Source organism: Oncorhynchus mykiss, chromosome 1, assembly GCF_013265735.2.
Source record: "Oncorhynchus mykiss isolate Arlee chromosome 1, USDA_OmykA_1.1, whole genome shotgun sequence".
In the NCBI taxonomy this organism is placed as follows: domain Eukaryota; kingdom Metazoa; phylum Chordata; class Actinopteri; order Salmoniformes; family Salmonidae; genus Oncorhynchus; species Oncorhynchus mykiss.
This window is the reverse complement of record NC_048565.1, coordinates 86,801,446-86,828,284: the sequence shown is the minus strand read 5'-3', so window position 1 is coordinate 86,828,284 and position 26,839 is coordinate 86,801,446. Positions and strand designations below refer to the sequence as shown.

The window sequence follows — 26,839 nt, the reverse complement described above, 5'->3', positions numbered from 1 at the left end:
TGTTTAAAGACAGATTATTTCACTTATAATTCACTGTATCACAATTCCAGTGGGTCAGAAGTTTACATTAACTAAGTTGACTGTGTCTTTAAAAAGCTTGGATATTTCCAGAAAATGTCATGGCTTTAGAAGCTTCTGATAGGCTGATTGACATCATTTGAGTCAATTGGAGGTTTACCTGTGCATGTATTTCAAGGCCTACCTTCAAACTCAGTGCCTCTTTGCTTGACATCATGGGAAAATCAAAAGAAATCAGCCAAGACCTCAGAAAAGTGATTGCAATTTCCAAATGCCTGAAGGTACCACGTTCACCTGTACAAACAATAGTACGCAAGTATAAGCACCATGGGTCCACGCAGCCGTCATACCGCTCAGGAAGGAGATGCGCTCTGTCTCCTAGAGATGAACGTACTTTGGTGCGAAAAGTGCAAATCAATCCCAGAACAACAGCAAAGGACCTTGTGAAGATGCTGGAGGAAACAGGTACAAAAGTATCTATACCCACAGTAAAACGAGTCCTATATCGACATAACCTGAAAGGCCGCTCAGCAAGGAAGAAGTCACTGCTCCAAAACCGCTATAAAAAAGCCAGACTAAGGTTTGCTACTGCACATGGGGACAAAGAAGGTACTTTTTGGAGAAATGTCCTCTGGTCTGATGAAACAAAAATAGAACTGTTTAGCCATAATGACCATCATTATGTTTGGAGGAAAAAGGGGGAGGCTTGCAAGCCAAAGAACACCATCCCAACCGTGAAGCACGGGGGTGGCAGCATCATGTTGTTAGGGTGCTTTGCTGCAGGAGGGACTGGTGCACTTCACAAAATAGATGGCGTCATGAGGAAGGAAAATTATGTGGATATATTGAAGCAACATCTCAAGACATCAGTCAGGAAGTTAAAGCTTGTTTGCAAATGGGTCTTCCAAATGGACAATGACCCCAAGCATACTTTCAAAGTTGTGGAAAAATGGCTGAAGGACAACAGAGTCAAGGTATTGGAGGGCCATCACAAATCCCTGACCTCAATCCCATAGAACATTTGTGGGCAGAACTGAAAAGAGTGTGCGAGCACGGAGGCCTACAAACCTGACTCAGTTACACCAGCTCTGTGGGCCAAAATGGGCCAAAATTCACCCAACTTATTGTGGGAAGCTTGTGGAAGGCTACCAAAATGTTTGACCAAAGTTAAACAATTGAATGGCAATGCTACCAAATACTAATTAAGTGTATGTGAACTTCTGACCCACTGGGAATGTGATGAAACAAATAAAAGCTGAAATAAATATTTCTCTCTACTATTATTCTGACATTTCACATTCTTAAAATAAAGTGGTGATCCTAACTGACCTAAGACAGAGAATTGTTACTAGGATGGGTGGAGCATGGGCGGTTATGGGCGGAGCAGTCAACACCTGGTACGGCAACTGCTCCGCCCATAACCGTAAGGCTCTCCAGAGGGTAGTGAGGTCTGCACAACGCATCACCGGGGGCAAACTACCTGCCCTCCAGGACACCTACACCACCCGATGTCACAGGAAGGCCAAAAAGATCATCAAGGACGACAACCACGAGAGCCATTGCCTGTTCACACCGCAATCATCCAGAAGGCGAGGTCAGTACAGGTGCATCAAAGCTGGGACCGAGAGACTGAAAAACAGCTTCTATCTCAAGGCCATCAGACTGTTAAACAGCCACCACTAACATTGAGGGGCTGCTTTCAACATACTGATTCAACTCTAGCCACTTTAATAATGGAAAAATTGATGTAATAAATGTATCACTAGCCACTTTAAACAATGCCACTTTATATCATGTTTACATACCCTACATTTCTCATATCATATGTATATACTGTACTCTATACCATCTACTGCATCTTGCCATCTTGATGTAATAAATGTATCACTAGCCACTTTAAACAATGCCACTTTATATCATGTTTACATACCCTACATTACTCATCTCATATGTATATACTGTACTCCATACCATCCACTGCATCTTGCCTATGCCGTTCGGCCATCACTCATTCATGTATTTTTATGTTCATATTCTTATTCATTCCTTTACACTTGTGTGTATAAGGTAGTTGTTGTGAAATTGTTAGTTTAGATTACTTGTTACATATTACTGCATGGTCGGAACTAGAAACACAAGCATTTCGCAACACTCGCATTAACATCTGCTAACCATGTGTATGTGACAAATACAATTTGATTTGATTTGAGGATTAAATGTCAGGAATTATGAAAAACTGAGTTTAAAATGTATTTGGCTTAGGTGCATGTTAACTTCTGACTTCCACTGTATGTGTGTTCTGTATTGTATATATGTGTTCTGTATTGTATATATATGTTCTATATTGTATATATGGGTTCTATATTGTATATATGATATGTGTTCTATATTGTATATATGATATGTGTTCTATATTGTATATATATGTTCTATATTGTATATATGTGTTCTATATTGTATATATGATATATGTGTCCTATACTGTATGTGTGTTCTCTATTGTATAAATGATATGTATTCTATATTGTATACATGTGTTCTGTATTGTATATATGAAATACAGTGCCTTGCGAAAGTATTCGGCCCCCTTGAACTTTGCGACCTTTTGCCACATTTCAGGCTTCAAACATAAAGATAGAAAACTGTATTTTTTTGTGAAGAATCAACAACAAGTGGGACACAATCATGAAGTGGAACGACATTTATTGGATATTTCAAACTTTTTTAACAAATCAAAAACTGAAAAATTGGGCGTGCAAAATTATTCAGCCCCTTTACTTTCAGTGCAGCAAACTCTCTCCAGAAGTTCAGTGAGGATCTCTGAATGATCCAATGTTGACCTAAATGACTAATGATGATAAATACAATCCACCTGTGTGTAATCAAGTCTCCGTATAAATGCACCTGCACTGTGATAGTCTCAGAGGTCCGTTAAAAGCGCAGAGAGCATCATGAAGAACAAGGAACACACCAGGCAGGTCCGAGATACTGTTGTGAAGAAGTTTAAAGCCGGATTTGGATACAAAAAGATTTCCCAAGCTTTAAAAATCCCAAGGAGCACTGTGCAAGCGATAATATTGAAATGGAAGGAGTATCAGACCACTGCAAATCTACCAAGACCTGGCCGTTCCTCTAAACTTTCAGCTCATACAAGGAGAAGACTGATCAGAGATGCATCCAAGAGGCCCATGATCACTCTGGATGAACTGCAGAGATCTACAGCTGAGGTGGGAGACTCTGTCCATAGGACAACAATCAGTCGTATATTGCACAAATCTGGCCTTTATGGAAGAGTGGCAAGAAGAAAGCCATTTCTTAAAGATATCCATAAAAAGTGTAGTTTAAAGTTTGCCACAAGCCACCTGGGAGACACACCAAACATGTGGAAGAAGGTGCTCTGGTCAGATGAATCCAAAATTTAACTTTTTGGCAACAATGCAAAACGTTATGTTTGGCGTAAAAGCAACACAGCTGAACACACCATCCCCACTGTCAAACATGGTGGTGGCAGCATCATGGTTTGGGCCTGCTTTTCTTCAGCAGGGACAGGGAAGATGGTTAAAATTGATGGGAAGATGGATGGAGCCAAATACAGGACCGTTCTGGAAGAAAACCTGATGGAGTCTGCAAAAGACCTGAGACTGGGACGGAGATTTGTCTTCCAACAAGACAATGATCCAAAACATAACGCAAAATCTACAATGGAATAGTTCAAAAATAAACATATCCAGGTGTTAGAATGGCCAAGTCAAAGTCCAGACCTGAATCCAATCGAGAATCTGTGGAAAGAACTGAAAACTGCTGTTCACAAATGCTCTCCATCCAACCTCACTGAGCTCGAGCTGTTTTGCAAGGAGGAATGGGAAAAAATTTCAGTCTCTCGATGTGCAAAACTGATAGAGACATACCCCAAGCGACTTACAGCTGTAATCGCAGCAAAAGGTGGCGCTACAAAGTATCAACTTAAGGGGGCTGAATAATTTTGCACGCCCAATTTTTCAGTTTTTGATTTGTTAAAAAAGTTTGAAATATCCAATAAATGTCGTTCCACTTCATGATTGTGTCCCACTTGTTGTTGATTCTTCACAAAAAAATACAGTTTTATATCTTTATGTTTGAAGCCTGAAATGTGGCAAAAGGTTGCAAAGTTCAAGGGGGCCGAATACTTTCGCAAGGCACTGTATGTGTTCTGTATTGTATATACTATATTGTATATACTTATTTTCTTATTGGTGGCTGACTAAATACTTTTTTGCCCCACTGTATATGTGTGTGTTCCATATTTTAATTATATGGTTACAGGAATTGATGGAGATGACTTCCTAGTTCTGGGGGTTCGGAATGGCAGAATTGTTCACAAGTTCAACCTTGGATCTGGTGTGGGAACCATGGTCAGCGACCGGCTGAACCGTGAGATCGATATCCACACTGTGAACTTTGGCAGATCTAAGAGAACAGGATGGTTAAAGGTGCTTTGCTTTTTCAGTATCTTTCTACCCCTGAAAATAATGTGTAATCGATGGTGTGAGTCTCTTGGATGTTTTAGGATATGTTTCATATTGTAAAAAGGTTACTTAATGCACTGTCATCTGAAAACATGACTGTTCCCATTCTGAGGTCAGAGGTCTGTGACTGGAATCTAAGCTCATATGTCCATTGACAGACTGCTATAATAGGAGTCTTCTCTTTGCTGATCCATTGACAGACTGCTATAATAGGAGTCTTCTCTTTGCTGATCCATTGACAGACTGCTATAATAGGAGTCTTCTCTTTGCTGATCCATTGACAGACTGCTATAATAGGAGTCTTCTCTTTGCTGATCCATTGACAGACTGCTATAATAGGAGTCTTCTCTTTGCTGATCCATTGACAGACTGCAATAATAGGAGTCTTCTCTTTGCTGATCCATTGACAGACTGCTATAATAGGAGTCTTCTCTTTGCTGATCCATTGACAGACTGCTATAATAGGAGTCTTGTCTTTGCTGATCCATTGACAGACTGCTATAATAGGAGTCTTGTCTTTGTGGATCCATCAAGGCAGAGCCTGAGTATGGTGTACTGAATCATTTCTGTATCCTTTCAGGTGGACGGACAGAGAAACAGGACAGGCTCTTCTCCAGGCCACCTGGCAGGTCTCAACGCGCAAAGCCAAGTCTTTGTAGGAGGATATAATGAATATACTCCTGAACTACTGCCCCTCGGATCCAGGTTTCGCAATGGCTTTCAAGGTAAGACATTACAGTGACTCCAACAGCTTTCACGGCAAGACATTACAGTGACTGTAGTATTGCAACTATAAGTAACTACTACCACCACTACTGACTATAGTGAGTATAAAATTGAACTGATAAAATGAATATAAACACCTTTTTACAACAACAACATTTTTCACAGTGTTTGTAACATGGCCTCGACGTCTGTAGAGTGGCAGCAGCAGGCTAGTTGCAGACAGTCAGACAGTCAGAGGGAGTGCAATACCATTCAGAGGGGGGAGATCAGTGGCAGCAGCATAGTGGCAGGCTAGTTGCAGACAGTCAGACAGTCAGAGGGAGTGCAATAGCATTCAGAGAGGGGAGATGAGGTTAGAATAGAGCTCCAACGTTGATTGTGCCTGCGTCCTTTAAAGGGGCAATCTGGGATTGGTACGTTTATTTTTTTCACTTTTAAATGTATCATATATAGCCATTGAGTGTTGAGGAATATAACTTATAAATGCCTCATGAGCTTAGTTCAACTGCCGTACCCCACCAGAACCCCCAAATGTAAGCTTGTTTTTAATGCATTGTTTGTAAACACTGTAATTGTAAACAAAACTCTGTATAGCTTCAAAACATGATTAAACTTTGATCTCATGGATGGTCAGTCCTTGCATCCATAGCTTCGTCTATGAATTTTACATTTCTCCAGCCCCATCCCACAGCTGTTTACCAAAAACAGTGGCTGGTTAACAGTTTAGCTGTTTTTGAATCATAGATTGTCCCTTTAATCACTTCACGCCTGTAAAGTTATGCATTCGCTGCAAATCCCATTTGGCCCGCTCATAAGTCAGTCAGACAAGGGCACCATCCAGATGACGGTTGTCATAATCAGAATCAATTCTATTGGCTCCCAGCTGACCCTTAATGAAGCCTATGGTTACATCCCAAATGGAACCTATTCCCTATATAGTGCACTACTTTTGACCAGAGCCCTATTAGCCTCCTGGTTTAAAGGTAGTGCAGTGTATAGGCAATAGGGTGCCATTTGGGACCGAGCATTCTGAGTATAGTGTTGATTGTGATTGCTAATGCGAGTGGAGCAGCGTGGTGGGGATATCACCTCCATAACTAACAGTAATGATAATAACAGATATGAATATCATCACAAGTTGTTAAGGCACACGATGCTGCTGCCTCCACCGTGGGTATTGGCATGATGATGATGATGATGATGATGATGCCTTGTTATTGTGATAGATCACTGTACTTTAAATGAAGGTGAACAAGTATTTTTCCATTTGGTGGTTATATATGCAGACAGGAGCAATCTCCCATGCTGCGTCCCAAATATAGTGCACTACCTTTTGACCAGAGCCGAATGGGGGTCAAAAGTAGTGCACTAAATAGGGAATATGGTACTGTTTGGGACGTAACCCGTCTGTCTGTTTGGTTCTATTGAACAAACATCCCAATGATTCATTCATCTCTGGATAAACATACACGCTTTGGAATGAAAATCAGCCTCACACACACACGCACGCACGCACGCACGCACGCACACACGCACACACGCACAGTAGTGGTGCTGTACTGTGGTCCCACCATGCAGGTAACCAGAAAGCAGCCAGAGCCCAGGGCATGTTGGATCACATGTTGCTTTAGCCTTTTTGCTAGACACATAATGACAACTAATCAGGTGTGTGTGTGTGTGTGTGTGTGTGTGTGTGCGTGTGACCTTCCTGCAGTCCTAATGGCTGTCAGTGAACACTTGTCTACCAGTTATCGGTACATCCTCACACCCCCGTGGACAGACTAGGTCCTGGGAAGGAAGACCCTACAACTGGCACACAAATGGCTCCCTATTCCCTACATAGTGCACTACTTTTGACCAGAGTCCAGCTTAAATGAAGTAACACAGAACACGTTTAGGGTTACAGCATTAGCAGTAGTTTGCATCCAAAATGGCATCCTCTTCCCTACATAGTGCACTACCCAATGGGCCCTGGTCGAAAGTGGTGCACTTTACAGGGAATAGGGTGCAGTTTGGGATATACACAAAGACACTTCTGCTACCGCTATATCCCTAAACATGTCCTGGGTCAATTCATTTACACCTGCTAATCAAATAATGACAAGCTAACCAGAGAGAAAGACACCAGCGCAGAGTGGGATGTGTTTGTTATGGCCACATGGAGGTGTGTTTGTTATGGCCACGTTGAGATGTGTTTGTTATGGCCACGTTGAGATGTGTTTGTTATGGCCACATTAAGATGTGTTTGTTATGGCCACGTTGAGATGTGTTTGTTATGGCCACGTTGAGATGTGTTTGTTATGGCCACGTTGAGATGTGTTTGTTATGGCCACATGGAGGTGTGTTTGTTATGGCCACGTTGAGATGTGTTTGTTATGGCCACGTTGAGATGTGTTTGTTATGGCCACGTTGAGATGTGTTTGTTATGGCCACATGGAGATGTGTTTGTTATGGCCACGGTGAGATGTGTTTGTTATGGCCACGTTGTGTTTGTTATGGCCACGTTGTGTTTGTTATGGCCACATGGAGATGTGTTTGTTATGGCCACGTTGAGATGTGTTTGTTATGGCCACGTTGTGTTTGTTATGGCCACATGGAGATGTGTTTGTTATGGCCACGTTGTGTTTGTTATTGCCACGTTGTGTTTGTTATGGCCACGTTGTGTTTGTTATGGCCACATGGAGGTGTGTTTGTTATGGCCACGTTGAGATGTGTTTGTTATGGCCACGTTGAGATGTGTTTGTTATGGCCACGTTGAGATGTGTTTGTTATGGCCACATAGAGATGTGTTTGTTATGGCCACGGTGAGATGTGTTTGTTATGGCCACGTTGTGTTTGTTATGGCCACGTTGTGTTTGTTATGGCCACGTTGTGTTTGTTATGGCCACATGGAGATGTGTTTGTTATGGCCACGTTGAGATGTGTTTGTTATGGCCACGTTGAGATGTGTTTGTTATGGCCACGTTGAGATGTGTTTGTTATGGCCACGTTGTGTTTGTTATGGCCACGTTGAGATGTGTTTGTTATGGCCACATGGAGATGTGTCTGTTATGGCTACATGGAGATGTGTTTGTTATGGCCACATGGAGATGTGTTTGTTTGTTGCCATGTTGAGATGTGTTTGTTGTTGAGATGTGTTTGTTTGTTGCCACGTTGAGCTAAGTTTGTTATTGAGATGTGTTTGTTATGGCCATGTTGTTTCTTACTGGATCACAGGATAACGAAGTAGCCTTGTCCCAGACAGAATGGCCCTAGGGCATGATAACTATTTCCTGTTTCTGTAGCGTGAGTAGCCTTGTCCAGATACAATGGCCCATAGGGCAGGAGATATATTGCCTTTTTCTGTAGCGTGAGTCAGTTTGATGCACAAGTCCAACCCCTGGAGAGAACGCTAGTAAAATGAGTTGGGGAAAGGGGTTGAATGCATAGAAATATAATTCATATTCTGTTGTTGAGTTGTTGTTCTTCATCAGCTGTGTTGAGTTGTTGTCCTCCATCAGCTGTGTTGACTTGTTGTTCTCCATCAGCTGTGTTGACTTGTTGTTCTCCATCAGCTGTGTTGACTTGTTGTTCTAAATCAGCTGTGTTGAGTTGTTGTTCTTCATCAGCTGTGTTGACTTGTTGTTCTCCATCAGCTGTGTTGACTTGTTGTTCTCCATCAGCTGTGTTGACTTGTTGTTCTAAATCAGCTGTGTTGAGTTGTTGTTCTCCATCAGCTGTGTTGACTTGTTGTTCTCCATCAGCTGTGTTGACTTGTTGTTCTCCATCAGCTGTGTTGAGTTGTTGTTCTCCATCAGCTGTGTTGACTTGTTGTTCTCCATCAGCTGTGTTGACTTGTTGTTCTAAATCAGCTGTGTTGAGTTGTTGTTCTTCATCAGCTGTGTTGACTTGTTGTTCTCCATCAGCTGTGTTGACTTGGTGTTCTAAATCAGCTGTGTTGACTTGGTGTTCTAAATCAGCTGTGTTGACTTGTTGTTCTCCATCAGCTGTGTTGAGTTGTTGTTCTTCACCAGCTGTGTTGAGTTGTTGTTCTAAATCAGCTGTGTTGACTTGTTGTTCTCCATCATCTGTGTTGAGTTGTTGTTCTTCATCAGCTGTGTTGAGTTGTTGTCCTCCATCAGCTGTGTTGAGTTGTTGTTCTTCATCAGCTGTGTTGAGTTGTTGTCCTCCATCAGCTGTGTTGAGTTGTTGTTCTTCATCAGCTGTGTTGAGTTGTTGTCCTCCATCAGCTGTGTTGAGTTGTTGTTCTTCATCAGCTGTGTTGAGTTGTTGTTCTTCATCAGCTGTGTTGAGTTGTTGTCCTCCATCAGCTGTGTTGAGTTATTGTCCTCCATCAGCTGTGTTGACTTGTTGTTCTCCATCAGCTGTGTTGAGTTATTGTTCTCCATCAGCTGTGTTGAGTTGTTGTTCTTCATCAGCTGTGTTGAGTTGTTGTCCTCTATCAGCTGTGTTGAGTTGTTGTTCTTCATCAGCTGTGTTGAGTTGTTGTCCTCCATCAGCTGTGTTGACTTGTTGTTCTCCATCAGCTGTGTTGACTTGTTGTTCTCCATCAGCTGTGTTGAGAAGTTGTTCAGCTGCCTATGTATTGTATTTGTCTGCGTAGCTGTTGAAATCAAACACAATAATCACATAGCATGCCAACAGCTTGCCGTAAACAAGATGGTAATAAAAGATACAGAAGTTAAGTGTGAAATGTATGCATGTTTAAAAAAAAGATTTTCAAAATAGAACAATTATGTCCAATTTCATGATGGCAATATGTTTAATGAGATTTTAACAAGATATTACTGTAATGTTTTTCTTTAGACTTCGACAATGGGTTTATCATAATAACTAAAGGTCATATCTTACAGACTCTCATTTCATCAAACTGTGACACATTAAGATAATACACACACGGGTTGGTTTTTACCTTCGTTAAATGTTTGCGCTTTAGCGTCCGTTTGCATTGTGATTAGATTTCTATATGCCTCAGGCATTCAGAGCTGCCTGGTGTTGATTCCCTTCCACCAGACTGTCAGAAATACCTTTTGATCTTCTTATAGGTGGGATTTACTTGTCTAAAACAAGTGATAAACAAAGTTTGCACCGAGAGTTTTGTAATTTATTGATGTTTAAGTGGTTGAAGGGACTGGCATTAATTTGTAGCTTTAACACCAGTGATAAGAAGTTACTTCAGATGGTCAAAGGTTACTGTTATATTAACTCATTGGTTTTGACATTAATAGTCCATGACGAAAATAATGCCTTTAAAAACAATGCTAGTCTATTCATTGAAATAGCATGCCTTTAAAACAATGTTAGTCTATTCATTGAAATATTATGCCTTTAAAAACAATGCTAGTCTATTCATTGAAATATTATGCCTTTAAAAACAATGCTAGTCTATTCATTGAAATATTATGCCTTTAAAAACAATGCTAGTCTATTCATTTAAATATTATGCCTATAAAACAATGCTAGTCTATTCATTGCATATGCTGTTCTAACAGTATGTGAGGTGTTGATACTCTGGATCTGACTGATTGGACATCAATATGGGTTGAATCTAAAATGGCAACATATTCCCTATATAGTTCACTACCTCTGACCAGAAATAGTGCCCTGTATAGGGAATGTGGTGCCATTTAGGACACACCCTGAACTCTGTTAGCTCAAACATAATTTTCTCAGTGTCATCTACAGTATCCTCTTATCTAATACCAAACATCACCCTCCCCATCCTCTTATCTAATACCAAACATCACCCTCCTCATCCTCTTGAGGATACCAAACATCACCCTCCTCATTCTCTTATCTAATACCAAACATCACCCTCCTCATCCTCTTATCTAATACCAAACATCACCCTCCCCATCCTCTTATCTAATAACAAACATCACCCTCCTCATCCTCTTATCTAATACCAAACATCACCCTCCTCATCCTCTTATCTAATACCAAACATCACCCTCCCCATCCTCTTATCTAATACCAAACATCACCCTCCCCATCCTCTTATCTAATAACAAACATCACCCTCTTCATCCTCTTATCTCATACCAAACATCACTCTCCTCATCCTCTTATCTAATACCAAACATCACCCTCCTCATCCTCTTATCTAATACCAAACATCACCCTCTTCATCCTCTTATCTCATACCAAACATCACCCTCCTCATCCTCTTATCTAATACCAAACATCACCCTCCTCATCCTCTTATCTAATACCAAACATCACCCTCCTCATCCTCTTATCTAATACCAAACATCACCCTCCTCATCCTCTTATCTAATACCAAACATCACCCTCCTCATCCTCTTGAGGATACCAAACATCACCCTCCTCATTCTCTTATCTAATACCAAACATCACCCTCCTCATCCTCTTATCTAATACCAAACATCACCCTCCCCATCCTCTTATCTAATAACAAACATCACCCTCCTCATCCTCTTATCTAATACCAAACATCACCCTCCTCATCCTCTTATCTAATACCAAACATCACCCTCCCCATCCTCTTATCTAATACCAAACATCACCCTCCCCATCCTCTTATCTAATAACAAACATCACCCTCTTCATCCTCTTATCTCATACCAAACATCACTCTCCTCATCCTCTTATCTAATACCAAACATCACCCTCCTCATCCTCTTATCTAATACCAAACATCACCCTCTTCATCCTCTTATCTCATACCAAACATCACTCTCCTCATCCTCTTATCTAATACCAAACATCACCCTCCTCATCCTCTTATCTAATACCAAACATCACCCTCCTCATCCTCTTATCTAATACCAAACATCACCCTCCTCATCCTCTTATCTAATACCAAGCATCACCCTCCTCATCCTCTTATCTAATACCAAACATCACCCTCCTCATCCTCTTATCTAATACCAAACATCACCCTCCTCATCCTCTTATCTCATACCAAACGTCACCCTCCTCATCCTCTTATCTAATACCAAACGTCACCCTCCTCATCCTCTTATCTAATACCAAACATCACCCTGCTCATCCTCTTATCTAATACCAAACATCACCCTCCTCATCCTCTTATCTCATACCAAACGTCACCCTCCTCATCCTCTTATCTAAAACCAAACATCACGCTCCTCATCCTTTTATCTAATACCAAACATCACCCTCATCATCCTCTTATCTAATACCAAACGTCACCCTCCTCATCCTCTTATCTAATACCAAACATCACCCTGCTCATCCTCTTATCTAATACCAAACATCACCCTCCTCATCCTCTTATATCATACCAAACGTCACCCTCCTCATCCTCTTATCTAATACCAAACATCACGCTCCTCATCCTTTTATCTAATACCAAACATCACCCTCCTCATCCTCTTATCTAATACCAAACATCACCCTCCTCATCCTCTTATCTAATACCAAACATCACCCTCCTCATCCTCTTATCTAATACCAAACATCACCCTCCTCATCCTCTTATCTAATACCAGAACATCACCCTCATCATCCTCTTATCTAATACCAAGCATCACCCTCCTCATCCTCTTATCTAATACCAAACATCACCCTCCTCATCCTCTTATCTAATACCAAACATCACCCTCCTCATCCTCTTATCTAATACCAGAACATCACCCTCATCATCCTCTTATCTAATACCAAACATCACCCTCATCATCCTCTTATCTAATACCAAACATCACCCTCGTCATCCTCTTATCTAATACCAAACATCACCCTCCTCATCCTCTTATCTAATACCAGACATCACCCTCATCATCCTCTTATCTAATGCCAAACATCACCCTCCTCATCCTCTTATCTAATGCCAAACATCACCCTCCTCATCCTCTTATCTAATACCAAACATCACCCTCCTCATCCTCTTAACTAATACCAAACATCACCCTCCTCATCCTCTTATCTAATACCAAACATCACCCTCATATCTAATACTAAACATCACCCTCCTCATCCTCTTATCTAATACCAAACATCACCCTCCTCATCCTCTTACCTCTTATTCCTCATCTAATACCAAACGTCACCCACATCGTCCTCTTATCTAATACCAAACATCACCCTCATCATCCTCTTATCTCATACTAAACATCACCCACATCGTCCTCTTATCTAAGTCCAAACGTCACCCACATCGTCCTCTTATCTCATACCAAACGTCACCCACATCGTCCTTTTATCTCATACCAAACGTCACCCACATCGTCCTCTTATCTCATACCAAACGTCACCCACATCGTCCTCTTATCTCATACCAAACGTCACCCACATCGTCCTCTCTTAGCTAATGGCAAACATAACCCTCATAATCCTCTTTAACCGTCTGAAATTGTTAGCGACAGTATATACTTGCAGTTTGGCCACTCACACACACACACATGCATGCGCACACAGAAGTCTTTCATTGTAGTTGACAGTGATCTAATGGGATGACAGTTTGAAGATTAAAAATGAATGCTGCTGTTGTTTCCCTGAAGCAATGAGAATCGAAGATAACAGGGCTGGAAACACGCACACGCACACACACACACACACACACACACACGGCAGAGCTAGAGACGGCATCATGCCATGATAATTCCTGCGTGAACATGACATTTCCACAGCGTCCTGTTTATTCCAATGACTAATGCTGCAGATAGAGCGAGAAGGGGGTCTGCTCACAGTGCAGAGATGGTGTGTGTCTAGGCAAGTTGCAATAGAATATTTCCCGTTGTAGTAGACAGAATATTTCCCCTGTTGCAGTAGACAGAATATTTCCCCTGTTGTAGTAGACAGAATATTTCCCCTGTTGTAGTAGACAGAATATTTCCCTTGTTGCAGTAGACAGAATATTTCCCCTGTTGCAGTAGACAGAATATTTCCCCTGTTGCAGTAGACAGAATATTTCCCCTGTTGTAGTAGACAGAATGTTTTCCCTGTTGTAGTAGACAGAATATTTCCCCTGTTGTAGTAGACAGAATATTTCCCCTGTTGTAGTAGACAGAATATTTTCCCTGTTGCAGTAGACAGAATATTTCCCCTGTTGCAGTAGACAGAATATTTCCCCTGTTGCAGTAGACAGAATATTTTCCCTGTTGTAGTAGACAGAATATTTCCCCTGTTGCAGTAGACAGAATATTTCCTCTGTTGCAGTAGACAGAATATTTCCCCTGTTGCAGTAGACAGAATATTTCCCCTGTTGTAGTAGACAGAATATTTCCCTTGTTGCAGTAGACAGAATATTTCCCCTGTTGCAGTAGACAGAATATTTCCCCTGTTGCAGTAGACAGAATAGTTCCCCTGTTGTAGTAGACAGAATTTTTTCCCTGTTGTAGTAGACAGAATATTTCCCCTGTTGTAGTAGACAGAATATTTCCCCTGTTGTAGTAGACAGAATATTTTCCCTGTTGCAGTAGACAGAATATTTCCCCTGTTGCAGTAGACAGAATATTTCCCTTGTTGCAGTAGACAGAATATTTTCCCTGTTGCAGTAGACAGAATATTTCCCTTGTTGCAGTAGACAGAATATTTTCCCTATTGCAGTAGACAGAATATTTCCCTTGTTGCAGTAGACAGAATATTTCCCCTGTTGCAGTAGACATAATATTTCCCTTGTTGTAGTAGACAGAATATTTTCCCTGTTGCAGTAGACAGAATATTTCCCTTGTTGCAGTAGACAGAATATTTCCCCTGTTGCAGTAAAGAATATAAATCACAGGAAGGAGAGAGTAAATTTGGGTGAATGCGCTTTTGTGTGAAAATAATTCTGAATCCTCGTATTATGTTGGATTTAACCTAACTGCTAGTCTATGCAGAGATTTCATCCTAGTAAATTATGTAAAATTACCATTTAATGGAGAGAGATATGCAGAGAGTGAATTACAGCATATCCTTTATTTCCAACCCTTAATATAAATATTCAATGACTGGCTCAAACTTTCAGTGACCCATTTTCTTTGTGTTTTTGTTAATACACATTACAATAAACCTTACTCTAACTATACCCAAACATGAACATGAAGTCATTATTGTGAAGTCATTATCGTGAAGTCATTAACATGAAGTAATTATTGTGAAGTCATTATTGTGAAGTCATTAACATGAAGTCATTATCGTGAAGTCATTAACATGAAGTCATTATCACGACGTCATTAACATGAAGTCATTATTGTGAAGTCATTAACATGAAGTCATTATCGTGAAGTCATTAACATGAAGTCATTATTGTGAAGTCATTAACATGAAGTCATTATCGTGAAGTCATTAATATGAAGTCATTATCACGACGTCATTAACATGAAGTCATTATCGTGAAGTCATTAACATGAAGTCATTATCGTGAAGTCATTAACATGAAGTCATTATTGTGAAGTCATTATTGTGAAGTCATTAACATGAAGTCATTATCGTGAAGTCATTAACATGAAGCCATTATCACGACGTCATTAACATGAAGTCATTATCGTGAAGTCATTAACATGAAGTCATTATTGTGAAGTCATTAACATGAAGTCATTCTCGTGAAGTCATTACCGTGAAGTCATTAACATGAAGTCATTATCGTGACGTCATTATCATGAAGTCATTAACATGACACCATGATAATTTCCCAAACACCATGGGGAAATAGTACTCTTCATTTTTTCTGGCTTTGTAAAAAAATAAATGAAAAAATCTGTGTGCGCACAGTGCCATCAGAAAGTATTCATACCCCTTGACTTATTCCACATTTTGTTGTTACAGCCTGAATTCAACATTTATTAAATAGATTATTTTCTCGCTCATCTACACACAATACCCCATAATGACAAAGTGAAAACATGTTTTTAGAAATGTTTGCAAATGTATTGAAAATTAAATACAGAGATGCAGAGATGCTCAGTGAAAACATCTCACTAGATGTTGGGACATTATTGCAGGGACTTGGTTCCATTCAGCCACAAGAGCATTAGTGAGGTTGGGCAATGATGTTGGGCGATTAGGCCTGGCTCACAGTCGGTATTCCAATTCATCCCAAAGGTGGTTGATGGGGATGATGTCAGGGCTCTGTGCAGGCCAGTCAAGTTCTTCCACACCGATCTCGACAAACCATTTGTGCACCACCGCTAACTGTTTAACATCCGTTACATCAATACTTTGTAGAAGCACCTTTGGTAACGATTACAGCTGTGAGTGTTTCTTGGTAAGTCTCTAAGTGCTTTCCATGCCTGGATTGTGCAACATTTGCCCATTATTATTTTCAAAAATGTTAAAGCACTGTCAAATTGGTTGTTGATCCTTGCTAGATAGCCCCTTTCAGGTCTTGACATATATTTTCAATAGCTTTAAGTCAAAACTGTAACTCGGCCACCCAGGAACATTCACTGTCTTCTTGGTAAGCAACTCCTGTGTAGATTTGGCCTAGGTTATTGTCCTGCTGAAAGGTGAGTTGATCTCCCAGTGTTTGGTGAGGAGCCGACTGAACCGGGTTTTCCTCTAGGATTTTGCCTGTGCTTAGCTACATTCTGTGTATTTTTTGTCCTGAAAAACTCCCCAGTCCTTAATGATTACATGCATACAGATAACATGATACAGCCACCACTATGTTTGAAAATATGGACAATGGTACTCAAAAATGTATTGGATTTGTCCCAAACATAGCACTTTGTATCCAGGACAAAAAGTTAATTAGTGCCATGTTGCAAAACAGTCTTCCTTCTTTTCACTCTTGTCATTTAGGTTAGTATTGTGGAGAAACTACAATGTTGTTGATCCATCCTCAGTTTTCTTCTATCACAGCCATTAAACTCTGTAACTGTTTTAAAGTCACCATTGGCCTCATGGTGAAATCCCTGAGTGGTTTCTTTCCTTTCCAGCAACTGAGTTAGGAAGGACGCCTGTATCTGTGTAGTGACTGGGTGTATTGATACACCATCCAAAGTGTAATTAATATCTTTACCATGCTGAAAGGGATATTCAATGACTGTTTTTTGGCCATCTATCAGTAGGTGCCCTTCTTTGTGAGGCACTGGAAAACCTCACTGGTCTTTGTGGTTGAATCTGTGATTGAAATTCACTGCTAGACTGAGGTACCTTACAGATAATTGTATGTGTGGGGTACAGAGATGTGTCAAAAATTATGTTAAACACTATTATTGCACACAGACTTGTTAAGCACATGTTTACTCCTGAACGTATTTAGGCTTGCCATAACAAAGGGGTTGAATACTTAGTGACTCAAGCCAATTCAGCTTTTCATTTTGTATTAACTTAACATAACAAAAAAAAAAACATAACATTATGGGGTGTTGTGTGTAGGAAAACATAACATTATGGGGTGTTGTGTGTAGGAAAACATAACATTATGGGGTGTTGTGTGTAGGCCAGTGACAAAACATCTACATGTAAAAGATTTTAAATTCAGACTGTAACACAACAACATGTGGAAAAAGTCAAGGGGTTTGAATACTTTCTGAAGGCTGTGTGTGTGTGTGTGTGCGTGTGTGCGTGCGTGCGTGCGTGCACGCTTCCAGCCCTGTTACCTTTGATTCTCATTGCTTCAGGGAAACAACAACAGCAGCATTCATTTTTAGTCTTCAATCTGTCATCCCATTAGATCACTGTCAACTACAATGAAAGACTTCTCCCTGACAGAAAGGAAGACAGTTTGAGTGGGTATGTTGTGTACGGTGTCCATATTAGGACATCCTCAGTCACCCCAGCTTCGTTTGACTCCGAGGATGTCCTAATATGGACAGTTTGAAGACTAAAAATGAATGCTGCTGTTGTTTCACTGAAGCAATGAGTTATATGTTATATGTTTTGTGATTTCAAAGGTTTTCCTATTTGAGCGATGTGAAGTTCCGAAAAAATGTCTGCTTAATTACACACACTGTTTGTCTCCTCAGTGTGAGTGGGTTTTTCTGTGTTATTTCACAGGTTGCATATTTAATCTGGAGTTTCGGACGAGGCGAGACGGGAAGTTCATAGCGTTGGGGAAGCCTGAGGGTCGTCCGAACTCTGGCCGTAGCGTGGGTCAGTGCGGGGTCACACCCTGCACCCTGGTGACATGCAGAAATGGAGGAACCTGCGTGGACTCTGGATCCTCTGTCTAGTATGTACACTACATTTTCATTGATTCTTTTATTTTATTTAAACCAGGATGTCCCATTGTTATGCCTGTAATCAATTCATCAGATAGATTTATATTGCCCTTTCTACCACAATATTTCTCCCAAAGTGCTTTACAGTAACCCATGAAGCCCATGGTATGTGACTGTGGTATTATTATTATTGCGTTAAGTGACTACAATGACGTCTCTGCATAATATGACTTGTCTAGAGATGTACGCTAAGGCTGGTCATATATAGGGTTGATTGAAGTGTACTGTTGCGGGGGGGGCTTGTGGTTTCTTCTATTAAAAAAACAGTCTTTGTGGCAAGTGCTCCCTCTATCCGTCTCTATGGCGAGACTGAGAAGAACAGGCCCATGTATTGATGTTGCATGTCAGACCGAGGGCTTAGTGGGCATCAGGCCTCCTCCGGCTGGTGTAATCAATGTTATTATCCCAGAAATGAGAGGCTTTGGAGACATAAATCACTGCTCAACATGGAGGCAAATGAATGGGAATGGCTGTACCACTGTTAGTCCTATTAATCATGGTTGGCTGGGTTGACCAGGAGATAGGTGGAGAATTCTATTTCAGCCTGTAAAAGTGCTGATCTAGGATCAGGTCCCCAATGCCCATGTGTTCTTGTTCATTATGATATAAAAGGCTAAATTGATCCTAGATCAGCACTCCCACTCTGAGATGCTTTGTGAATACATGTCCAGATTCCTAACATGTGTTTGGAATCAGCTTAGCCTTTTAGCTCATAATGAACAAGATTATATGGACGGGGGGACCTGATCCTAGATCAGTTTGTTTTTGTTTTTTCTATTCAGGAGAGACTTATCTGTCTGTATTGTTGAGAACAGCATCATCAGAGCAAGGAGCTGTGTGTTTAGGACTCAATGTTAATGAATGAGATACACTACAATGTAGGCAATAGTGGATTCATTCAGCCAATAATTGCAAAATGTTATGTAGTTGGTGAAGATATAATAACTCTTAGTAATTCACTGTAGATGTATCATCACCATCTGTAGACTCTGTAGATGTATCATCACCACCTGTAGACTCCATAGATGTATCATCACCATCTGTAGACTCTGTAGATGTATCATCACCACCTGTAGACTCTGTAGATGTATCATCACCATCTGTAGACTCCGTAGATGTATCATCACCATCTGTAGACTCTGTAGATGTATCATCACCACCTGTAGACTCTGTAGATGTATCATCACCACCTGTAGACTCTGTAGATGTATCATCACCACCTGTAGACTCTGTAGATGTATCATCACCACCTGTAGACTCTGTAGATGTATCATCACCATCTGTAGACTCTGTAGATGTATCATCACCATCTGTAGACTCTGTAGATGTATCATCACCATCTGTAGACTCTGTAGATGTATCATCACCATCTGTAGACTCTGTAGGTGTATCATCATCATCTGTAGATGTATCATCACCACCTGTAGACTCTGTAGATGTATCATCACCATCTGTAGACTCTGTAGATGTATCATCACCACCTGTAGATGTATCATCACCACCTGTAGACTCTGTAGATGTATCATCACCATCTGTAGACTCTGTAGATGTATCATCACCATCTGTAGACTCTGTAGATGTATCATCACCATCTGTAGACTCTGTAGATGTATCATCACCATCTGTAGACTCTGTAGGTGTATCATCATCATCTGTAGATGTATCATCACCACCTGTAGACTCTGTAGATGTATCATCACCATCTGTAGACTCTGTAGATGTATCATCACCACCTATAGACTCTGTAGATGTATCATCACCATCTGTAGACTCTGTAGATGTATCATCACCATCTGTAGACTCTGTAGATGTATCATCACCACCTGTAGACTCTGTAGATGTATCATCACCACCTGTAGACTCTGTAGATGTATCATCGCCATCTGTAGACTCTGTAGATGTATCATCACCATCTGTAGACTCTGTAGATGTATCATCACCATCTGTAGACTCTGTACTACAGTATTAATAGTAGTAAGCCAGTCCCCTGTACTACAGTATTACTAGTAGTAAGCCAGTCCCCTGTACTACAGTATTACTAGTAGTAAGCCAGTCCCCTGTACTACAGTATCACTAGTAATAAGCCAGTCCCCTGTACTACAGTATTACTAGTAATAAGTCAGTCCCCTGTACTACAGTATTACTAGTAATAAGCCAGTCCCCTGTACTACAGTATTACTAGTAATAAGCCAGTCAGTCCCCTGTACTACAGTATTACTAGTAGTAAGCCAGTGCCCCGTACTACAGTATCACTAGTAATAAGCCAGTCCCCTGTACTACAGTAGTACTAGTAATAAGTCAGTCCCCTGTACTACAGTATTACTAGTAATAAGCCAGTCCCCTGTACTACAGTATTACTAGTAATAAGCCAGTCCCCTGTACTACAGTACTACTAGTAGTAAGCCAGTCCCCTGTACTACAGTATCACTAGTAATAAGCCAGTCCCCTGTACTACAGTATTACTAGTAATAAGCCAGTCCCCTTGACTACAGTATCACTAGTAATAAGCCAGTCCCCTTGACTACAGTATCACTAGTAATAAGCCAGTCCCCTGTACTACAGTATCACTAGTAATAAGCCAGTCCCCTGTACTACAGTATCACTAGTAATAAGCCAGTCCCCTGTACTACAGTATCACTAGTAATAAGCCAGTCCCCTGTACTACAGTATTACTAGTAATACGTCAGTCCCCTGTACTGCAGTATTACTAGTAGTAAGCCAGTCCCCTGTACTACAGTATCACTAGTAATAAGCCAGTCCCCTGTACTACAGTATCACTAGTAATAAGCCAGTCCCCTGTACTACAGTATTACTAGTAATACGTCAGTCCCCTGTACTACAGTATTACTAGTAGTAAGCCAGTCCCCTGTACTACAGTATCACTAGTAATAAGCCAGTCCCCTGTACTACAGTATCACTAGTAATAAGCCAGTCCCCTGTTCTACAGTATTACTAGTAATAAGCCAGTCCCCTGTACTACAGTATTACTAGTAGTACTCCATGTCATTCTGCTCTCCCCTGTAGCACTACTTCCAGCACTGTCTGTGCCAATAAGTAGTTATTCTGATGTTATGTAAACCTCATGACATCTCCCCTAGCTGCCAGTTACCCTAACCCATGTGTTCCTCTCTCCCCTAGCTGCCAGTAACCCTAACCCATGTGTTCCTCTCTCTCCTAGCTGCCAGTGCCCATTCGGCTGGAAGGGAGCACTCTGCTCTGAGACCGTGTCTGTGTGCGACGCTGAACACCGTCCCCCTCCCTTGTGTGCCCGTGGTTCCACCTGCGTACCCCTTCCAGACGGATACACCTGCCTCTGCCCCTTGGGCACCGGCGGACTGCACTGTCAGCAAGGTCAGAATACCGACCAAACACTAAACAAATACTATCAGGTCAGAATACTGACCAAACACTAACCAAATACTATCAGGTCAGAATACTGACCAAACACTAACCAAATACTATCAGGTCAGAATACTGACCAAACACTAACCAAATACTATTAGGTCAGAATACTGACCAAACACTAACCAAATACTATTAGGTCAGAATACTGACCAAACACTAACCAAATACTATCAGGTCAGAATACTGACCAAACACTAACCAAATACTATTACGTCAGAATACTAACCAAACACTAACCAAATACTATCAGGTCAGAATACTGACCAAACACTAACCAAATAATATTAGGTCAGAATACTGACCAAACACTAACCAAATACTATTAGGTCAGAATACTGAACAAACACTAACCAAATACTATTAGGTCAGAATACTGACCAAACACTAACCAAATACTATTAGGTCAGAACACTAACCAAATACTATTATGTCAGAATACTGACCAAACACTAACCAAATACTATCAGGTCAGAATACTGACCAAACACTAACCAAATAGTATTAGGTCAGAATACTGACCAAACACTAACCAAATACTATTAGGTCAGAATACTGACCAAACACTAACCAAATACTATCAGGTCAGAATACTGACCAAACACTAACCAAATACTATCAGGTCAGAATACTGACCAAACACTAACCAAATACTATTAGGTCAGAATACTGACCAAACACTAACCAAATACTATTAGGTCAGAATACTGACCAAACACTAACCAAATAATATTAGGTCAGAATACTGACCAAACACTAACCAAATACTATTAGGTCAGAATACTGACCAAACACTAACCAAATACTATTAGGTCAGAATACTGACCAAACACTAACCAAATACTATTAGGTCAGAATACTGACCAAACACTAACCAAATACTATTAGGTCAGAATACTGACCAAACACTAACCAAATACTATTAGGTCAGAATACTGACCAAACACTAACCAAATACTATCAGGTCAGAATTCTGACCAAACACTAACCAAATAGTATTAGGTCAGAATACTGACCAAACACTAACCAAATACTATTAGGTCAGAATACTGACCAAACACTAACCAAATAGTATTAGGTCAGAATACTGACCAAACACTAACCAAATACTATCAGGTCAGAATACTGACCAAACACTAACCAAATAGTATTAGGTCAGAATACTGACCAAACACTAACCAAATACTATCAGGTCAGAATACTGACCAAACACTAACTAAATAGTATTAGGTCAAAACAATAACCAACCAACCCAACCAGTTTGTTCCAAAAAAAGAAGAAAAAGAAAGCGATTGACCTCTGTTAACCTCTCCCTCAATCTTTCCGTTAATCTCTCCGTTAACCTCTCTGTTAAACTCTCCGTTAACCTTTCTGTTAACTCCTCCGTTAAGCTCTCTGTTAACCTCTCTGTTAACCTTTCTGTTAAACTCTCCGTAAAACACTGATGAAGGTCTATTGAGACCAAAACGTTGGTATACGTTTTTCCCCATTATCCTATCGTATCCATTTCCAGGGTTTTAAAATGTAATTACATCAAATGAATAGATCTCAGTCCCTCTCATATAACCATTTTTCTTTCCCCTTTTATTGATAGCGTGACACTAGGAAATAGATACCGTACCAGTCAAAAGTTTGGACACACCTAATCATTCAAGGGTTTTTCTTTATTTTTACTATTTTCTACATTGTAGAATAATAGTGAAGACATCAAAACGATGCAATAACACATATGGAATCATGTAGTTGCCAAAAAAGTGTTAAACAAATCTAAATATATTTTCAATTTTAGATTATTCAAAGTAGCCACCCTTTTCCTTGATGACTTTGCACATTCTTGTAATTCTCTCAACCAGCTTCATGAGGTAGTCACCTGGAATGCATTTCAATTAACAGGTGTGCCTTGTTAAAAGTTCATTCGTGGAATTTAGTTCCTTCTTAATGTGTTTGAGACAATCAGCTGTGTTGTGACAAGGTAGAGGTGGTATACAGAAGATATCCCTATTTGGTAAAAGACCAAGTCCATATTATGTCAAGAACAGCTCAAATAAGCAAAGAGAAATGACGCATCATTACTTTAAGATATGAAGGTCAGTCAATCTGGAACATTTTAAGAACTTTGAAAGTTTCTTCAAGTGCAGTCACAAAAACCATCAAGCGCTATGATGAAACTGCCTCTCATGAGGACCGCCACAGGAAAGGAATACCCAGAGTTACCTCTGCTGCAGAGGATAACTTCATAAGAGTTACCAGCCTCAGAAATTGCAGCCCAAATAAATGCTTCACAGAGTTCAAGTAACAGACGCATGAATCAGGCCTTCGTGGTAGAATTGCTGCATAGAAACCACTACTAAAGGACACCAATAAGAAGAAGAGACTTGCTTAGTCCAAGAAACACGAGCAAGGGACATTAGACCGGTGGAAATCTGTCCTTTGGTCTGATGAGTCCAAATTTCAGATTTTTGGTTTCAAGTAGCTGAGCAGATGATCTCCGCATTGTGTGGTTCCCACCATGAAGCATGGAGGAGGAGGTGTGATGGTGTATTTTGTATTTATTATGGATCCCCGTTAGCTGTTGCCAAAGCAGCAGCTACTCTTCCTGGGGTCCAGTAAAATTAAGGCAGTTTATACCATTTTAAAAACATTACTATACATTCACAGATTTCACAACACACTGTGTGTCCTCAGGCCCCTACTCCATCACTACGACATATCTACAGTACTAAATCCATGTGTATTATGTTATCGTGTGTGTGTATGCAAATCAAATCAAATTGTATTTGTCACATACACATGGTTAGCAGATGTTAATGCGAGTGTAGCGAAATGCTTGTGCTTCTAGTTCCGAAAATGCAGTAATATCCAACGAGTAATCTAACCTAACAATTTCACAACAACTACCTTATACACACAAGTGTAAAGGAATGAATAAGAATATGTGAATATATGAATGAGTGATGGCCGAACGGCATAGGCAAGATGCAGTGGATGGTATAGAGTACAGTATATACATATGAGATGAGTAATGTAGGGTATGTAAACATATAGAAGTGCATTGTTTAAAGTGGCTAGTGATACATTACATCAAGATGGCAAGATGCAGTAGATTGTATAGAGTACAGTATATACATATGAGATGAGTAATGTAGGGTATGTAAACATATAGAAGTGCATTGTTTAAAGTGGCTAGTGATACATTTATTATATAGATTTTTCCATTATTAATGTGGTTGGAGTTGAGTCAGTATGTTGGCAGCAGCCACTCAATGTTAGTGATGGCTGTTTAACAGTCTGATGGCCTTGAGATAGAAGCTGTTTTTCAATCTCTCGGTCCCTGCTTTGATGCACCTGTACTGACCTCGCCTTGATTATAACGGGGTGAACAGGCAGTGGCTCGGGTGGTTGTTGTCCTTGATGATCTTTTTGGCCTTCCTGTGACATTGGGTGGTGTAGATGTCCTGGAGGGCAGGTAGTTTGCCCCTGGTGATGCGTTGTGCAGAACTCACTACCCTCTGGGAGCCTTACGGTTATGGGCGGAGCAGTTGCCGTACCAGGCGGTGATACAGCCCGACAGGATGCTCTCGATTGTGCATCTGTAAAAGTTTGTGAGTGTTTTTGGTGACAAGCCGAATTTCTTCAGCCTCTTGAGGTTGAAGAGGCGCTGTTGTGCTTTCTTCACCACGCTGTCTGTGTGGTTGGACCATTTCAGTTTGTCTGTGATGTGTACGCCGAGGAACTTAAAAATGTCTACCCTCTCCACTACTGTCCCGTCGATGTGGTAGGGGTGTGCTCCCTCTGCTGTTTCTTGAAGTCCACGATCATCTCCTTTGTTTTGTTGACGTTGAGTGTGAGGTTATCTTCCTGACACCACACTCCAAGGGCCCTCACCTCCTCCCTGTAGGCCGTCTCGTCGTTGTTGGTAATCAAGCCTACCACTGTAGTGTTTCTGCAAACTTGATGATTGAGTTGGAGGCGTGCATGGCCACGCAGTCGTGGGTGAACAGGGAGTACAGGAGAGGGCTGAGAACACACTCTTGTGGGGCCCCAGTGTTGAGGATCAGCGGGGTGGAGATGTTGTTACCTTCCCTCACCACCTGGGGGCGACCCGTCAGGAAGTCCAGGACCCAGTTGCACAGGGCGGAATCGAGACCCAGGGTCTCGAGCTTGATGACGAGATTGGAAGGTACTATGGTGTTAAATGCTGAGCTGTAGTCGATGAACAGCAATCTCACATAGGTATTCCTCTTGTCCAGATGGGTTAGGGCAGTGTGATTGCGATTGCGTCGTCTGTGGACCTATTGGGGCGGTAAGCAAACTGGAGTGGGTCTAGGGTGTCAGGTAGGGTGGAGGTGATATGGTCCTTAACTAGTCTCTCAAAGCACTTCATGATTACGGAAGTGAGTGCTACGGGGTGGTAGTCGTTTAGCTCAGTTACCTTAGCTTTCTTGTGAACAGGAACAAGGGTGGCCCTCTTGAAGCATGTGGGGACAGCAGACTGGGATAAGGATTGATTCAATATGTCCTTAACACACCAGCCAGCTGGTCTGCGCATGCTCTGAAAACGCGGCTGGGGATGCCATCTGGGCCTGCAGCCTTGCGAGGGTTGACACGTTAAAATGTTTTGCTCACGTCGGCTGCAGTGAAGGAGAGCCCGCAGGTTTTGGTAGCGGACCGTGTCAGTGGCACTGCATTGTCCTCAAAGCGAGCAAAGAAGTTGTTTTAGCCTGTCCGGGAGCAAGACATCCTGGTCCGCGACGGGGCTGGTTTTCCTTTTATCGTCCGTGATTGACTGTCGTATCTGAGCCGTTGAATTGCGACTATACTTTGTCTCTATACTGACGCTTAGTTTGTTTGATTGCCTTGCGGAGGGAATAGCTACACTGTTTGTATTCGGTCATGTTTCCGGTCACCTTGCCCTGATTAAAAGCAGTGCTTTCAGTTTTGCGCGAATGCTGCCATCATTCCACGGTTTCTGGTTTGGGAATGTTTTAATAGACGCTGTGGGTACGACATCCCCAATGCACTTGCTAATAAACCCGCTCACCGAATCAGCGTATTCATCAA

At 41.1% G+C, this 26,839-nt stretch overlaps 1 protein-coding gene across 1 annotated transcript in view; it reads left to right on the top strand.

Annotated features, from left to right (window-relative positions):
- The window catches only part of LOC110518258 (protein eyes shut homolog), an 80,297-nt gene that overhangs the window by 35,836 nt on the left and 17,622 nt on the right, over positions 1 to 26,839 (top strand). The window contains exons 5-8 of the mRNA XM_036990001.1: positions 4,321 to 4,487; positions 5,104 to 5,248; positions 18,153 to 18,327; positions 21,555 to 21,727. Of these exons, the coding sequence (XP_036845896.1) occupies positions 4,321 to 4,487; positions 5,104 to 5,248; positions 18,153 to 18,327; positions 21,555 to 21,727 (660 nt within the window). The remainder of the gene's footprint in view (positions 1 to 4,320; positions 4,488 to 5,103; positions 5,249 to 18,152; positions 18,328 to 21,554; positions 21,728 to 26,839) is intronic.